This window comes from Saccostrea cucullata, unplaced genomic scaffold, assembly GCF_032062105.1.
Source record: "Saccostrea cucullata isolate Sc308-1 unplaced genomic scaffold, CSIRO_AGI_Scuc_v1 ctg2936, whole genome shotgun sequence".
NCBI lineage: Eukaryota > Metazoa > Mollusca > Bivalvia > Ostreida > Ostreidae > Saccostrea > Saccostrea cuccullata.
This window is the reverse complement of record NW_026919774.1, coordinates 97,083-116,336: the sequence shown is the minus strand read 5'-3', so window position 1 is coordinate 116,336 and position 19,254 is coordinate 97,083. Positions and strand designations below refer to the sequence as shown.

At 34.5% G+C, this 19,254-nt stretch overlaps 1 protein-coding gene across 1 annotated transcript in view; it reads right to left on the bottom strand.

The window, feature by feature from the left end:
- Positions 1-18,974, bottom strand: part of LOC134237870 (uncharacterized) — a 42,291-nt gene extending 23,317 nt beyond the window's left edge. Inside the window, exons 1-2 of the mRNA XM_062720024.1 lie at positions 18,622-18,974; positions 8,349-8,588 (exon numbers count right to left, since the gene is read on the bottom strand). Coding sequence (XP_062576008.1) covers positions 8,349-8,588; positions 18,622-18,970 — 589 coding nt within the window. The 5' untranslated portion in view covers positions 18,971-18,974. The remainder of the gene's footprint in view (positions 1-8,348; positions 8,589-18,621) is intronic.
- Between the last annotated feature and the right edge of the window lie 280 nt (positions 18,975-19,254).

Here is a 19,254-nt window from a genome sequence, read left to right as displayed (position 1 = left end):
AAAAATACCGTTATAAAGAGGAATCATTGAGAAATCAAATGTTACTATTTCAGTTCTTATTTTAGAATACAAGTGGCTCATTCTTAATTTTTACATCCTTATAAAAGTTGACTTATTTTCAGATAACTGTTATATATGAGAAATACATGCAGATATGTTAAAAGCTATGGAAATTCATTCAATTTTTCTAGATCAATTCTATATTAATTTTTACGTTTTAGTTTATTCACTTTTACAATAAAAATCATTTACAATGTGTTTTCATTCAATATTCTTGTTACTAGTAATTATTCAGATTAAGTTACGTTCCCAAGACACTCTTCCTGTAATTGAGTGTAGTAGCCAGGGTCCTGGTATATACTCAATTTATATTTAACTGGTCCGCAGAAGGCGGTTACCACTTCTATGCATTATCTGCCTATACCAAAATTTGGTAATCTCTCAAGAATCTAGAAATGATGCAACGGATGAAAGATATGGAAATACATGTAATGAACAGTTTTTATTATCAAAAGTCCATTCTAACATACAAACCAGGGGCAAAGCAAACGGACCATTAAATATCAGAGGTGGGATCTGGTGGAGTGTAGTGTTGATTAACCCATTTCCTTCTGCAGCCAATTCAGCTGGGCTTATCAGTAATACGGAGGATAACAGAGCTGCTGCTGAGAATGCTAAGTCAATTAGCACCATGCTTACATTCTGCCGGATAATTAGATAACTACTGTCTAGAGACATAATTAAGTATATATTTTCTAAAAGCTCTTAAAATTCTGCATCTTACAGTATAATTTTCAGAATGCAGAAGCAATATTATCCTCAATAATACTTAGAGTAAATAAAAGAAAATTTGTAAACACAATTTTTTGTTTTAAATTATTTTTATTTACATGCATTTTACTCAAATAAAGTGAATGTAAACAGCACATTTTTTTTGCATAAATTCATAAAACAAATATTTCTGCTTCAAATACAGTTCACAGAATAAAAATATCTTGAAAAATAAAAAAGTTATTACATTTCTTGAAAATGGAGTATTTCTTGACATAAACATCATTTATTTGCTTTGCTTAAAATTTACTATAGCCAAGAAAAAAAATTATTTTAACAACAAATTTTAACTATAACAATCTGTTTTTAAAGTATTTATATTGTAAGATAATGAATAAAAAGAAATATCTATTTTAAAAAGTTCAAACTTCAATGTACTTACATAAAATTTATGAAAAAAAAAACCAACACTAAGTCCTCAGAATTATCCATTTGAACAAACATTCCTAAGCACAATTCACTTGTTCAACATTCTCATAATATGTTTTGAGCTGCACTCTGTGCACTGGAACACCACACTGCTGGCACCCAAATTTTGTTACTCCTTTTCTCTGTCCCTGCGGCCCAGAAAGTGAACACTCACGACACACCTTGTTCTTTGGGAACATTTTCACAATGTCGTGGGCAGTAGCCCTGCCCCCACAGTCAACTTTTGGTGGCTCCCTTCTAGCCCTGGTGTCACCAATCAGATCTTCCACCAGTTCCTCGATAAAGTCCTGGAATCCTGGCCACCTCTCCCTCGCGGCGTGGGTGTGAATGTCCTTGGCGACAATGTATGCGTTATGGGCCGATGCCATCATCAAGTAAAAAAATATGCGGCGCCACCATTTCTTTGACCTGTGGTTTAGCTGGTAATACCCCACCATTTGATCACAGAGATCCACTCCTTTCATGTTCTTTTGATAATCAGCCAGCATGAGTGGGACTTGAACGACACGATTCTCAGCTGCTCTCCTTGAAACTTGACCACGGTGGGTTGGATCATGGAAGTTGGAAAGTACCGTCACTGGTTTAGTGTCCTGCCATACACAGTAAGTCAGGTTGTCTTTCTGGGCAACCTTGAATTCATGTTTCTGAAGACCAACTTTGCTTGGTAGTAGGTGTTTAGGAAGACCTTTTCTATTCACACGTACCGTTCCACAAGCCATGATTCCCCTGATGTGAAGGTCGTTCAGAAGTTCCGGACTTGTGTAAAAATTGTCCATGTAGACACACAAGTTGGATCCAAAATAATGATGGCACAGGTCCATTACAACTCTATGAGTAAGTCCTTTTTCTTGGTTATTTTCTTTCCCTGTGTATACTTGAAACTTGCTCAAGTATCCGGTATCGCTTTCAGCAAGTGCCCAGACTTTCACTCCCCATTTTACTGGCTTTGCGGGTAGGTATTGCCGAAACGATAATCTGCCCTTAAATTTGATCATACTTTCATCTACCGTCGCATTCCCATAGGGCACATACATTTCTTCAAACTTTTTATTTAGAAAGTCCAATAAATAACGGATCTTCCACAATTTGTCGGGTGTGTCTGGCTGAATTTCGTTATTCTGTACATGGAGGTATCTCCAGATCAAAAAAAATCTGTCCCTGGACATCACTCTGTTGAAATTTGTTACAAACATCCATTTGTTTTGCCTCCAGTAGTCAGCTTTGTCTGGCAATCTGAGGATGCCCATAGCAAAACATAGGGCTAAAAACGCCTTGATGTCTGACTTGTCAACGGGCGTCCATTTTGGAGCAAATGGAGGGGGTGGGGTTTTCTCGCGCTCTTGTTGTGCATAATTGTTCGTTTCTTGAACTAACCTGTCTAGAAGTTCGTTAGTCCAAAATAACTCGAAGTACTGGCCGGCTGACGCCTCTTCCGGATGTTCAACTGTTGCGCCACCGATTTTTCTGAAGACATTTCCAATACGTGGATGAAAATTTTCAGACGTCCACTCGCTCTGAAAGCCTAAAAAATCGGCTTCGTCATTGCTGTCCTCCTGAAAAATGTTGTGTATCCAATCATCAACATCTCCACGAATGATCTCTCTTTCTACATCTGCAATATTCTCCTCTTGTTCCTCATAATCTCCCTCAATATCACTACCATCGCTCAGTCCTTCTTCTCTGTCCGCCATTTTGAAACTACGATCGCGTCAGTGACTCGGATTTCCTTTGTTTTAACCAAAATTTCCCCCAAAAAAGAGGTATCTAGTTTCATTTTTAATGCGCATGAGCAAGGGAAATTCCCACTGTCTAAATCATGCAAACGTTTTATTCATACGGGGCTTTTACATAGTAATTCAAGGGCCTCTAAGACGCTTGTATGAAAACAACGACTGTAGTGGTACGCCGAAGATAGCACACATGACGATAACAGTCGTACCACGAAGGAAATGGGTTAATCGGGAAATTTTCATAATCGATAATCGGTCAAAATGGGAGAAGCTTAATCGATCAATCATCGACTTAATTGGTAATTCAAATACAAAATTCTATTTCTTTACTGCATTTATCATTTATGGAACAAACTAAAAATAAAATTTTATCAAGTTTATTCTAAATACAACTTTTTTGTTGTTTAAGTAACAAAGAAACAGATTTTTTTTTCTTTTTTTACTTATTTGCTCATAAAACTAATAATGTTTGTAACGACATCAGATTTTGCATTCCCAAGTTGGAATAATCTAACTGTGTCTCGGTACAAGCCCTCACCACAGTTAGAATACGTCCCATATACTTGCAATGTAGAAAATTGGAGCGGATACGCTCCGACACAATTTTGAAGATTATAAAAGGATCTGCACTGGAAATAACTTCCAAATAAATCAAAATAATCTTTTTGGAGATTGCTTATGCATTTTATCCCAAAATGTAATCCATATAAAGATGTAAATCCAATTAATGTTCTCAACGATTTTCTCTCGCTTCAAATTTACCTGCTATGTTTACATTCGGAACTCTCTAGATTGTCCGTAGTAAATGCACTGAGTATGATTTATTGCTCGTGCTTCTTTTGCTACATTATACGAATACACGGAACGAATTCTATCATTAAACCGGGTCCGTAGGAAAATATCATTTTAACGATGAATGTTCTATCAATGCATTCCCTGGATATGTGTAAATTTCTACTTGATTGTTGTTAACTTTGCCTTCGGACGCCATTTTTGTTGACTTCCTTTGGTTTTACATGTATTGTAAATGTGTATGTATTAGTTTCGTTCAAATCATACAGTCAAGTTTATTTGGGTGAATTTATTTGGGCGACAATCGATTATGAAAAAGGTAATCGATAATCAGAATCGAACACCCAAAAACGATCGACAATCGATCGTCGGCGACAATCGTTTCATCACTAGTGGAGTGAGCAACCGCCATGCACCGACAGTTCACACCCGCCGTGTGCTCCTTGATTTAATTGGGAAATAACGGAAAATCCGTCGAAAATTGGATGTGTAAATAATGGTCTCACAGTAAGTATAAAAAATGTCAGTCAGCTTTTGACTAAATGATAGATTGAATTTTCTGACAAGGTCATTGTTTTGACTAGAGAACTTAGGAAATTATGACTTTAAACAAGACTGTTGATATTCTAATTAAAATAGATTTTAGATCTGCTCGTTTACTCGCTACACTGTCAGTGTAGCGAGTATACGAGCGGATCTAACATGTACTTTTAATTAGATTGTTCGTGTAGCGAATGTGCGAGCGGATCTAACATCTAATTTTAATTAGACTGTCATAGTAACGGCAAGCGGTATATCTAGTCTTCCCGACTCCCGACGCCCGACTCCCTACGGTCCCGGCTTTGGGATTTTTAGCGATTTCTTTTTTACCTGTGCACAGATTTTATTCAAACTTTTCAGGCACATTTTCTGGGTTTATATAAATTCATTAGTGCATAAAAACTTTAGGAAACTTGTCTTTTTATTACTGAATCAGCAGTATCACCTGCCAAAAAGCGGTAAATCTAGTACTCTGTTATAAATGTTAAAACCAAAAACGGACACTGATGTTTTCGTAGAATCGCGATTAAAACAACAAAATGAAGAATATATTTTTTAAACAAGTAACTGGAAAACCTCATTTACATACCAGATAATTTGTACGCACTGAAACTCACATATTTTATTTTTGTGCGCACTGAAACTCACATATTTTATTTTTTTTAAATTAAGAGTTATGCTTATTAATTATCGATACATAGCGATGAGCGGAGACGTGAGGTTTCGTAGATCATACTATTGATATTATTTGGGAAGATATTTCTTCTTTTAAAAAGATAGAATAAGTGTTTCAGTGAAATTGAAGGTGTTAGAAAAGTATGAACAATTTAATTTTATAGATTCCAACATCAAAATGACTCTTAAACCTGTTAATTCCTTTTAAACCTGTTAATGAAGAAGATAATCACTTATTATAAAAGCTTTATTAAAGCAGTGTTAGCTTGGGTAAAATAATTAATTTTCAAATCACCTGGCTGATACAATGAAAGTGGAGAGATATTCTGTCAAATTAAAAAAAAGTAATTATGTATTGTTAACTGCTTCTAAATCAAAGCTATTAGTATTAACCATGACTTGTTAACATAACATGTAACCGGGGACAAACCATGGTCCTTAAAATATTACTGGTAATCTGATAACATTTTTGTCATTGTGTAGGTTTTCATACGATAAGTAGAATTTAGAGTTAACTTAAAATCAGTTAACAAAAAGTAAAGTCAAATAAAAATAAATTAATTAATAAAGGGGGGGGGGCCCGACGCATATATGTCAATGTCGTACCTGTGAACATAATGTGGCAATGAACGATTTATACACGAAAAAAAAAGAAATTATATAGGTGTTTTTAGGCGTACAAATTATCTGGTATGTAAATGAGGTTTTCCGCTTATTTGTTGAAAAAATTATTATTCATTTTGTTGTTTTTAATCGCGATTCTACGAAAACATCGGTGTCCGTTTTTGGTTTTAACATTTATAACAGAGTACTAGATTTACCGCTTTTTGGCAGGTGAAACATCTGGTTCAGTAATAAAAAGACATGTTACCTAAAGTTTTTATGCACTAATGAATTCATATAAACCCAGAAAATGTGCCTGAAAAGTTTAAATAAAATCTGTGCACAGGTAAAAAAGAAATCGCTAAAAATCCCAAATCCGGGACCGTCGGGAGTCGGGCGTCGGGAGTCGGGAAGACTAGATATACCGCTTGCCCATAGTAACTGCTACATATTTGTCATCAATGAAAGCGCAACAATACAATGCATGTGGTTTAACAGCTATCAAGACGAAGGTCCATTAGCAATAGTTTTACATTCATTTGGGTTGATGGGTAGACACATTCTCTTTATTTTCCGACTTCCGTGGTATAAAAAAACATGTGCCACAACAATGTAGTTCTGTGCTTTCTGTCTTTTCAACTACAGATGCAGATTTAGAAGCCGAATCCTGTGCTCATGGTCATATGTACAGTCATAAACAAGAGTTAACAATGACAAAACAGTGCTCCAAGTTGCGACTAAAATAGTCGCATTTGCTACCCAAAAATTGATTCTGCGACTAAAAATGAAAACACATTCGCATTTTCGCGACTGAGAAAATTTGGGCTGGAAACGTCCAATTTTTAAGATCAGGATCGAATTTTCATTTGTAAAGATTCTCTATCAAGAAAATGTTTGAAGACATATACTTAAATACACTTTACAAAGCGTTGCATGGACTTAGATCATGTAATGTTATGACAGCATGGCATGCTGTACAAAGTTTGATAGAACCTGAACCAGAGACGTGGACAAATAATGTTCCTGATAGAATGGCATCCAAACTTCATACACTTTTTAAGATCCAACCTTGTTATTGAAGCATTTGATCAATTGCTTGCATATCATAATGAATCATGATTGTATTATCATGCTAATAAAGAGTGTTTTGGCGGCATTTATAATGACTGTGTAATGGGTTAGGTACGTAGTAGTAAGTAAACATGACAAAAAGCAGGCTAAATCCTGTCTCAACAGCTGTCAAGCTTGTATTTTCATTTGATAAAATTTTATTTCTGTAATCAGATTACTTGTGTTCTTCTGTACAACCATAAGGGTACGTGCATTCAATAAAAATATTTCATTCAACCTAGCAAATTTTTATAGTCACAGTAATAAGTAATCTATGATATAATAAAGACATAATACATTATCCTTATTTAAATTATCAAGTTTTAAATCGTAAGCTATCGTATCCAACCGTAAAATTGCCGTTAAAACATGTGATAAGACGTCAAAACCCTTACTGCTGTCGTAATTACAACGTAAGAAAAAACGGTTCGCCCAGCCATTATTCATGAGTCTCTGTATTGTTTCCTTGTCGCTTTCCTACTAGGTACAACCGAGACAAAATGTGGAGTTATGTCCAAGAGACGATGTAGTTACGATATCGACACATTACTTTTTTATAGTTTTCTATTATATTTCTCTATTCTATTGTGTTTATTACAATACTTCCTGTTTTAGGACTATTTCAATACTGTTCAATATTTTCGATATCATGCCGATATCGTATTATGGTTGTTCCAAGAATTGTGGTTTCAATCCTTAATATCGTGTTTCTAACAACTGTTACTTTAAACTTTATAAATCTTTCCCTGAAGTGTCGATATCGTCGATATCGACGATATCGCTTCGATATCGAATCATGTTTGCTCAGCCCATGGTAAATACCTTCCCTGTTACTTTGAATGTGTTTATATTTAATTACTTTACTTTTACAAAGATTTTACCTGCCTTAGATATCGTCGATATCGACGATATCGTATCGATATCGAATCATGATTGTTAAAAGCATATAACTTTACCAACCTTCACCCTAAATACAAAAACTTTATTTTTACAACACTTCTGTGTTTAATAAGTTTACTTTACTGTCGATATCGTCGATATCGTATCGATATCGAATCATCCTTGTTAAAACATTTTCAAGAATTGTCACCCTAACCCACCATCTTACTCTAAATCTAATCTTAAACAATAACAACCCTAATACATTCTTAATCATAATTTATTTTCATATTCATGCCAATAATGAATCAATTTTGACTTCACTTGTGACTTTGTAAAATTATGTTATACCTCACTGTGAAAATAAATAGTGCAAATAGGATCGATATCGATACGATATCGTCATGATATTGTCGATATCGACGACATCGACACAATAGAGAGTCTCAAATATGGCACCAAATATTTCCAATTAATAGTGCTGAATATGATCGATATTGATACGATATCGACATTATATTGTCGATATCGTCAATATCGACATTGAATTCGTTGTTGGACATGTATGAAAATGTGCGGGGTTTACGATAAGTTACGGATTATCTTGTGTATTCGTACATTTTCCCTACTGCCTTCGTCGAAATCCTTGAGTAAGCATAGACCTACTTGTCATGGATGACTATCGCAGATTGATAAATAGCTTTTGGTATTTTTTTAAATTCATCCATTATGCTACTTTAATAAAGAAATTTATCATACCAATGCCTGTACTTCCAAATTTTGGGTCCACATTGCATCCACATTTGCATTTTCCTTTCTTTTTTGCTTTGTAATCAATGATATATGATTGCCCTGGAGCAAGTCTTCCAAGAAGGTGTTCGGCAAATGCAACAGTGATATCTGTTTCCGTTGGGGCTGTTTGTTTAGTACGACTCTGACTTTCTCCTTCTTCAGACTCTTTGTAATTGAACACTTTGATCAGACTTTCTTCATGCAAACCTGAAATGATTCAGAAACATTAAAGATGATGAAGCAAAACAAGTTTGTCAATATTATGGATAAGTTTCTCATTGACTATCTAATACCCCCATCATCTCAAGCCACGGTCCGGAGTCTGCATATAGTGCTCTCTCCTACCCGTGGCTGCTTGATCACAAAAGGTGTCGTAATCTTGAATATTTACGCCTCTCTACTGTGACGTCATATTCAGTCAGTGGCATGTTTTGTTTCCATCGCAATTGAAATCAGCAACTGACGTCAACAGTATACAAGAAATATTTCCTGTACTGGGATTGGACATTGAAAGGTCGCAATAAAGTTCATCATCTGACTATGCTTTACTCACATTAGTCAATTATTTAATGAGCTATGAAGAATTCTCTTCTCGTTCAACCACGGCCAGAATGGGAGAGGATCGTACATTTTGTGCATTTGCGACAATGCTAATACCCCATTCATACGGCGAAAATTTGCTTATGTGTGCAAATTTACATTTGAGTAAATATACACACGTAAGTAAAAGTTAATTTGCTATGCGTTCAGACGAGATTTATGTACTGTAAGTAAATCCTTGTATTTTCCTATAAAATAAGATCCACAGATTCAGAATTGTGGATTTTTATAGAAAAAAGGTTATTTTTTTACTATTTTGGTATAAGACTGACTTTTGAATGTTCCTCAAAGAAACTAGAGGGTAATCCTATATATACTCAACAAAAAAAGAACTGCATATTCAGAATAATATGAAAATCTAAGTTTTCAGTTTAGCCTTATTTTATTTAAGTGATTAAAGCGTGTGTTCTGATAAAAATCAAACATGTCCTATGTTGCAAATTGAAAAGTCAAGTTGATGTCATTTTCATCGCCCCCAAATTCAAGGGGCATAACAATATGTACTGTGCAACGTCTCAATGCTAGTGGGTTTCCAATGTACGGATATCGTGGAGGAATACCACCTCTTTTCAGTCTCTTGCGAACAATTTATGCACTATTATGCTGGTTTTTTCATCCAGCAATTGTAGCAGAAATTTTTACAGCAAGTTCTGAATAGCATGAGGTGCTGAAGGGGGGGGGGGGGGGTTCTGACGGTCCTGCCTGGTTGTGGTTACCTACGGATGGCCAGATAATGGTCTTCAGACGTTAGTTTAACGGTTGCAAAGCCCATTGATTTATTCCATTACAGTTGCAACTTTCTGTTGCGTAGCTCCGTTTAGTATCATCGTTAGTCTGTTTGTGTTCATCTTTGTTTCGGCGTGGCATTGCAGCAGCAACACTTCAATCAAATCTTAAATATGGGTTTAATAGGAGTGTTAATAGTTTCTCTAAATCCAAAATATCAACGAAAATAGACATCCGATTTAGAAGAAATCATGAAAAACACTGCTTTCATAAACATGTTTAATCAAGGGAGATAATTCAAGACTTGGGTTTTAAAACCTCATGTTGTCCTTTAATAGGTCAGGTTCCAATGATTTAAAAAATAGTTGTTACTTGTACATTTTAAAAATTTCTTTGACGAGTAAAGCAATATGCGTTTTTTTTTTGTTGAGTATATTTATTTTTTGGTACGGATAAAAGCGAACTTTTAAGAAAAGTTTTAACAGGAAAAAAGGATTATTAATTAAAATCATTGTTTAAAGTTAGATAATGCTTTGGTCTCGGTCCTTAAGACTGTAGAAGAGCCGTTGGGTGTTAAGAAAAAGATGGCTGACTACTGGTTGGCGTCTTCAGCAGAATAATTTTTTGGGTGTTTGGAAATCCACAGTACATCAAGTTTGAGAGTTCACTATAAAGTATCTGCTTGAATGTTACATATATTTTCCAGGTGTATGAAATGGACAATCGATTTAAAAAAAATTAAAACAAATACTGCAGTATGTGAATTAGAAATAAATACGAATCCCCATGAATCATGGAATACTTAAAAATGCGTATTTTCAACAGTGTTGTTGAAATTCCTGTAACATCAATTTATATGTCAGTAGCTTACCTTGGTTTATAATCAAAGAAAGGTAGAAGAAAGTCAATCTGTAATGGGGTCCGCCCGATTGATGCAATACCTATACCTATCACATCTCCGGAGGATTCCCATGAAGACTACTCAGTACTGTACTTGAATAGTAAGGAGACTACTTATTGATCCTGCAGGACACATGTTTGCGAGACCACAGCTATATTTTTATAATTTAGAGGCATAATCATAGGTTTGCCAGAAAGGGTGCAAGATGCACACGTTTTTGCAAATTCAAATTAATCTCAGGGGAGACTGGAGATGTACTGTGGATCCTTGTTTTCAGAGTTGAAAAAGTCATTTGTTGAAAGATCTTTGCTAGTACTTCCCGGTGTATCCTTTAAAGTCTTTAAAGCAGTATCCTTATCAAAACTCTAAGTTTTTACTTTCAGCTGTCCTTGAAGTACATGTACAGCAAAGATGACCATAAAAAATCAAGTTTTTTTCTTTTGCTTTCTAGTTACCATGTTAACAGACTGATATTATGCACTTTACAATGCATAAACAACCGAAACAAGATTTAAAATGTAGATTTATGCAATAAACAAAACAAAATACATACATAAGTAAATTTGCTGCGTGTTCATACGACAAAATTTACTCACAAGAACTAATAATTTGCGACAACATGTATGCAAAAGTTAATTTGCACCTAGTCCTGACCAGGTGTAAATTTACTCAACTGTGCAGAATTTACATATGAGCATATCAGTTCATACGACAAAAATTGCACATGTGAGTAAATTTACATATGAGTAAAATATACTGAGGTATGCAAATCATGTTGTATGAATGGGGTATAAGATGCTGACAGTAAATCCTCATATTTTCAAATAAACTAAGGAGATGGACAGATTCACAATTGTGATTTTTTATAGAAAAGGGGTATTTCCTTATTGTTTGTTGTTTGGGTATAAGACTATCTTTTAAATCTTCCTCAAAAAACTAGGGGGGGGGGGGTGTCCATTCCACTGATTTCTTGGTACAACTTAATTAATGACTTTAAGGAGAAAGAATTGTAGATATAGGAATATACACACAAAGTTGGAAAACTTATTAAAATTATTAATAAGAGCTGCAAGATTGACATGGCGAAATTTTGTTGCAAATTTGTAGTCAACTTTTTCTATGATAGAAAAATAGAACATTTAACATTAATAAACTACAATTGTTCATATTTGTGACGAAAGAACTTTTTACAAGCTTCAATTGAAACAAAATGACATTATTGTCGTCCTTTGCATTATTGATTTCTTACATAATGCTATATATTCGATTGTACAGAAACATTTCTTTTGAAATATTTTGAAACTTTTATTTTGGTTTTATCATAAGGTTTTAAAATATATAAACAAATTAATCATAATAACACATTTTAATAGCAAAATAATTTTCTCAAAAACACAGCTCATATATTGCTTTATTGTTGGAAAATATCTTAGCTTCCGTCCCAAAGATTGTAAAAGAGCCATTGGGTGTAAAGAAAACGGGAATTGCCATCTACTAGTTGACGTCTTTGGCAGAATAAGGACCAATTTAAAATTTGTTTGCTGTTGGGAAATCTACAGTACATCAAGTGTGCAAGGCCATTATAAAACATCTGCTTGAATATTAAATAATAATTATTCTTTTCAGTATGATGAAAAGGATGAAAAAAATCGAACAGTGATTGATCTCAAAAATCTTTGAACAATACAAATCTATGTTAAAAGGAAATTAACATGAACCCCTGGACATTCATGTTGAGATCAGCTGGTGCCAAGTAGGTTACTTACGAATGCTTATTTTCACTAGCTAGTTTATTGAAATTCCCGAAACATTAACTTTTACATGAGTAGCTTGTCTGAATTAAATACAGAATACTTTCTAGCCAGCAAGTCGCTTGTGTGGCGCAGTGGTTAAAGCGTCTGCTATAGAGTCGCAAAGTAAGGAGTTGATCCTTACATCGCCAGTTCGAATCCCATTGTTGGACGTGGAGACCGGTCCTTTGGAAGAGACCGTATATAAATCGAGCTCCCATGTCGCAGTAGGCGCAGGCATGAAAAAGACCTCTCCCTGCTCAATGGCCCTGAATGCTAAGTATAGGACAGAATTTGCAGCTCTCCACTGGTAAAAATTGATGAGTGAAAAATTCTCGAGAGGGACGTTAAACAAATGTATCAATCTAGCCACCATGTTTACAGACTATTTTACATGCCAATTCATACAGAATCGAAACAGCACTTGAAATTAATAAAATAAACAAAACAAATTACATACATATATATGTAAATTTGCTGCATGTTCATAGTACGATACAATTTACACACATGAACTAAGGTCAAGCTTAAAAAATTCTTTGTTTGCAGTTGCCGACCTATAATTTTTAAACTGGGTAGGTAGATAGGCATTCTTCTTTTTTTTTTTGGAAAAAAATCAATTTTCGTTAGATAACAAATAAAAGAGGTTTTCATAGACCTACTAGACATGAATAAGCCAAACTCTTGTTATAAACCACTGACTGATAAAAACAAATGTCAAAATTTAAAAATGAATCAGTTTCAATATTCTGAAAAATTTAAAAAAAAAAATAAAATCACAAAATAGCTAAAATAAAGTTTGGGTCGGGTGCATTTTTAGAGGGTCGGTAGGCAACTGCAAACAAGCTTATATTTATTTTAAGCCTAATAATTTGCTACAGTATATGCAAAAGTTAATTTGCACCTAGTCCTGACCAGGTGTAAATTTACTCAACTGTGCAGAATTTGCATCTGAGTATATCAATTCATATGATAAAAATTACACATGTGAGTAAATTCATTCATGTGTAAAATATACTGAGGTATGCAATTCAGGTCGTATGAATGGGGTATTTAGTGAAGTCTCTCCATAAAACATTTCAATCTACATTATACATGCACAAACAAAGCGCCAAAATATTCACCCAATACTACAACTCTCTTCTTGACCTAAAAACATGTCCATAAGACATGGATGCAACATAGAAACGTATTAAGTATATGAATTTGATTAAAATAACTTTCATAGTTATTTTATTATAAATGGTAGCCCTTGGGCCAAGGATACCCTATGACAAATTTGGTACTGATTGGCCAAGGGGTTCTTGAGTTATGGCCCACATTCTAAAAAGTTTACGCACACCGCACAAATGGCCATAGCATTAGCTCTTTGAGCCTTTGGCTCAGAAGAGCTAATCAAAGTACTCAGAAGTACAGAGAGCCGGGCTTATTTACAGAGTAGAATGGATTTCTTACATGACTCACTTTTATATTCTGATGAAAAAATTATTTTAAAACTATCAATATAAACGATAAGACACTGACAGTGAGTTTTTCAATCCTAATACCACGGTCCGATTTTGTCAGAATCAGAATTAATCTGGTACCGCAGCTGTATGTAAACAAACAGGCCAGTCTGGTTCCCTCTCCTGCTTTACCTCGTATGTGTAGAGAACTACGGTAACACTGATTATCAAAAATCCTTACGATAATGAACTATGTTCTTTGACTTATGAAGTTTTCAAAGTCATTACTACTAATGTTTATTTTATATAGATAAAACTTCGTTTACTTTTGTTGCTTTTTTTAGCGTTTGTATTATCTCAAAAGCGGTTGAGAGTAAGAACTATATTTTTGCACGTAACTTTAAAATGGCGACTATGGGGTCAACATCCTGCCTTGAACAGGATCACATAAGCCGGCAATTGCTCTTTGAGCAATAAGCCCGGCTAAAAATAGACTGTCCAATGAAATAACTCCTTTAAAAGTGTAGTTTGGGCTGAGTACGAAGATGGCGGATCTTGAAAAGAAAATATGTGAAAAATTCAAATTCAAATTTACATTCTATGTAAAACTTTGATTCCCCATTGTGGCCCCGCACAACCCCCGAGATCATGATTTGAACAATTTAGAATCTACACTAACCCAGAATGTTTCCACATAAGTTACAGCTTTTCTGGCCCAGTGGTTCTTGTGATTATGATTTTTAAAGTTTTTTCCTTTATATTTCTATGTAAAACTTTGATTCCCCATTGTGGCCCCGCCCAACCCCCGGGGGTCATGATTTGAACAATTTAGAATCTACTCTACCCCAGAATGATTCCACATAAGTTACAGCTTTTCTGGCCCAGTGGTTCTTTAGAAGAAGATTTTTAATGATTTTTCCTTTATATTTCTATGTAAAACTTTGATTCCCCATTGTGGCCCCGCACAACCCCCGGGGGTCATGATTTGAACAATTTAGAATCTACACTATCCCTGGATGCTTCCACATAAGTTTCAGCTTTTCTGGCTCAGTGTCTTATGCATTTATAGGTTGTACATGCAAATGTGGCTGGCTAACAAAAGAGACAATGTAGCGGTAATGTATACTTTCTTATGTAGCGGTAATGACTATGTAGCGGTAATGAAAATTTTGAAAATGTAGCGGTAATGATACGCATCCCCTACAGGTGTCAGGTGAGATCTAGCTTCAAAAATAGTTCAATGACTACTCCTTATCATCTGTTGACCTACATGTTAAATCATGCAGTAAACCAAAACGTCTTTGATTCTTGCACCTGTTTATCCAAAGCAACACAAGTACCGATTTCTAATGATGAAAAATGTAGAGGCGTCCCAGAATTACATGGAAAATTTCTGACCTCTCTAGATTTTCCATGCAATTTCGGGACGCCTTTACATTTTTCAACAATCGATATCTGTACTTCTGTTGCTTTTGATTTCTGCGCTTGGTATCAAGAACGTTTTGGGTTTACTGCATGTTTTATTCAACAAGTTCAAATCAACAGATGTATGAAAGGCGTTATTTGATCATTTTTGAAGCTAGATCTCACCAGACACCGGTAGGAAAGGTGTAGATATAGATGAAAATTAAGTGTGAACCGAGTCACACCCTGATTTTCAAGATGGAGAGTGGTGCTCCTTTCCTCTTTTTATATCCAGTAAACACAGGGTTCTCATTAATTTTTACAGTAGGTGGAGAAAAAGAAAAAGTAGGGGGCACTTCAGACTTGAGGGCCGAAGGCCCGAACCGAGGGCCACCGGCCCGAGGGGGGTGAGTCCGAGAGGGGGGTTTCCCCCTTTCGGTTAAAAGGGGGGGTTCGGGGGTCCTCCCCCGCAAAATTTTTAATTCTTGCATTGCAGGAGGTGGATTCTGGGACCTATCTGGGCATATTTTGACTTGTTTCATTTGTTCTCAATATGACATTTTTAGGAGCCCATTTTGATAAAAAAAAAAAAAAAATTAAAAAATCACAGGAGTAGCACACAGCCTATGATGATCTATAAAACTTCCTTGATTTTTGTAATATATGTATGTTATGAATAAAGATTTTCAAAAAAAAAGTTGCTTTTTGTAGCAATCATTTACATTGTTTAGATGTAGATCTATGGGATACTAAAGAGTCCGAGTGTCTGCAGCTTATTAACTAGATAAATGTACGCTGTATTTTCACAGTTATAAAAAAAAATATGCAAGTATCATTGAAATCCATACAGAAAGTCACCTTACAATTCTTTGTCAGAAAATAGTGATGCGCCTGTATTTCTATCGGTAGTTAGAATAATCTTACTGTGTCTCGGTCGGGACAAGGCCTCACCACAGAATTGTTCCGAAACGAATTTTAAGTATACAAAGTCATAGGGATTTGCACTTGAAATAACCTCAAAATTAATTACAACAAATTTTTTTGAGGTTGCGTATGCTTATAAACCTAAATTTTAATCCAAATAAAGACGATAATTCAACTAATATTCTCAACGGGTTTTTTTTCCTGACACGCCATGATTGCTTTCGGAACTCTCTGGAATCTTTGTGGATGCACTGAGTTCGAGTTATCACCCGTGTTTCGATCACGATTCCTGTAGCATCACCACGTTTTTAAAAATAGGGGGTCGTAATCTTACAAGGAAAGCGTCAAATAACAATGATTTTTATATGTTTACGTTTTTTATTCACTACGTGAACAAGACAAACGGGATAACCAAAATTCTTCTCTGAAGCACAGATTTTCTTTACTGATTTTTGAAAGTGAAGTAACCGGCGTCAGTGTACAAGTAGACGGCGAAATCGCCGGTCGCCGGCACTTAATGAGAACCCTGTAAACATGGTAAATTTGACATTTTTAAAACATGCTTATTTCTGCAAATTTTTATTTTCATTTTAATGAGGGTATTCAGACACACCTAGAAAAACATATGATATAATACTCAAAAAAACACCATCCCGAAACCAAGTGAATAACGTTATGCTGTCTTCCTGGATGCAGATTAGTTAATAAAAAGCAAAATTTTGAAAGTTGCATAGAAATCGTGAAATAAAGCTACTTGAATTAACTATATAATGCTACATAAGTAATTCTAGCTACGTAGCTAAATTTGGTGATTGTACTGGAACTAAATTATACGCCAGGATTATGGGGACATACTAAAACAAGTCCCACGGGGAAAATAAGTCCCACATGAGTCCCACAGAAAAATAATGAGTCCCACCAGTAAATATGATATTTTATTAATATTTAACAACATATTTTTATAGAGTATCATTGTTTAGATATATTATGAATAAAATTTTGTCACAAAAATGTTTTAGAAGCCGGTTACAACGATGAGTTACAAAAACAAAGAACGATAACTCCTATATCCTCATATAACTATAATAGTGTTTCCTAATCCCAACAATAATGATAACATTTTAGTAGTTTTTGAAAACAAATATTAATAGATATTATAATTTCATTATTAAATTAATTATATTTTAGAAAGTCAGGAAGTTCTAAGATGTTTTCTAAAGATTGTGTATAATCTAAGAGCAATAACTCTTACATCTGCCTCAAGTATTAAAGTAACAAGCCATCCAAATTTTAATTTTAAAGATTTTATGAAACTTTCACAATGTTCCTTGGTTTATATGCCTTCTGTAGCAGTTCTAACGACCAAAAAAAACTACTACCAAAACCAGACATTTTCAATCAATTTTTTTTAAATAAATTTAACAATTTTACAATATCAAAACTTGGGAAATTCAATGAATTTTTTCAATGCTAGTCTTGTATTTATCAAGCATATGAGAAAGAGATTTTTAATTAATATGTGCAATGTACTAGCTCAATAATCTAAAGCCATTCTTTCTTTTGAAAATTACGACTATACAGTCCTAGGAAATTATACAGACCTACAAGTATTGTTTTAAAGATATAGAAAGTGAACTAGTTTACTCATTCATAACAATTGGATGAAATTGGAAGTGATTTATACCAAGCGCAGAAATATAATTTCAATAATTCTATTTCTACATTTAATTAAATATTTTATTTGAAATCCAAATGGTGTAACTTAGCCCCAGCCTTGTTCAAAAGTTATTGTAATAGGTATACAAACAACAGGGAGATTGAAAGGTGTGAATAACATCCCCAAGGTGTTGTGTACAGGTATACCAGGGGCGTACCTCCACAGGTGTCTGTGTATATACACAATAAACATCGGTGTCAGGAAAACTTACCAAGTTATTGTTAAATAACATAAAAACACAGTAAAACTATTTTAGTTTGTAAGAAACAAAGTAATTATATAAAATCATTATACTAAAATAAAACGTACTTTTAGTTGTATTAAATTAACTTCCTTATTAAAAAAATATTTTACAAATATCTAATTTTTTTTTTTCAGAAAAAAAGTTACATGTAGCTATCAGCAGTAATTAAACATTTTCAGTATAGTTTTTGGCCATTGTTTACATTTGAACAGAGTTATCGTTCTTGACTGTGGTCTGAAATTTACAATCGTCTATTTAACACACTTAAAACATTTTATTAAAACTTTTTTTGATATATGGTCATATAAATAAAATATTCTTTCAAAATAACCCTTTATTATATGTATTTATTGGCTCTTTTGCTGTGGGACTCACGTAGGACTCATGTGGGACTTATTTTCTCTGTGGGACTTGTTTTAGTATCAGCGGGATTATGGACAAAAATTTGTAAGGTCTAACCGTCTAGGACTACTGGTAAATACGACTCACCTATACTTTGAAAATAGTTGTTTAGGAGAAACATTGCCTCCATTTGGGCTTTGTCCATCTTTTTGATATCTTCAATATTTTTATCGTGGCATAAGGTTAAAAATTCGAGTCCAGGTCGAAACAAGGTAGAGAAGTTAACGTTCAATGACCTCACTTCATGTTTCAACTCTTCTTCTTCCCTCTCCATCTTTATCATGTCAAACTTACAATCTGCATCAGTAAATGATCTACTCTCTGTTGCATTACATTTTCCTATTTCCAAAACTGCAAATTTCATTTTATGCAAATGAGGTATTGCCAGGAAAATACCTTTGTGTAACCGTAACGAAACATTTTCGTGTTCAGCCATTGCTTTCCCACAATCCTCTCGGCGGTGTTCAGTCAACTCGTACACAAACCGTCTCGTACACAAACCCAGTCGTACACAAAAAGTCAGCTCGTACACAGCTCGTACACAACGTTTTATTTTAGTAAAGAATTATTTTATATTAATAGGCCCTAATGTATAATGTAGGAAAAATGAAATAACGATGAGGAGGAACGTTAATTTTTTAGATTTTTTTCAAGAATATCTTTGTGGTTTTATAACATTTGGAATGGACTGTGGCTTCTCTTATTGGGAATACATGTGTA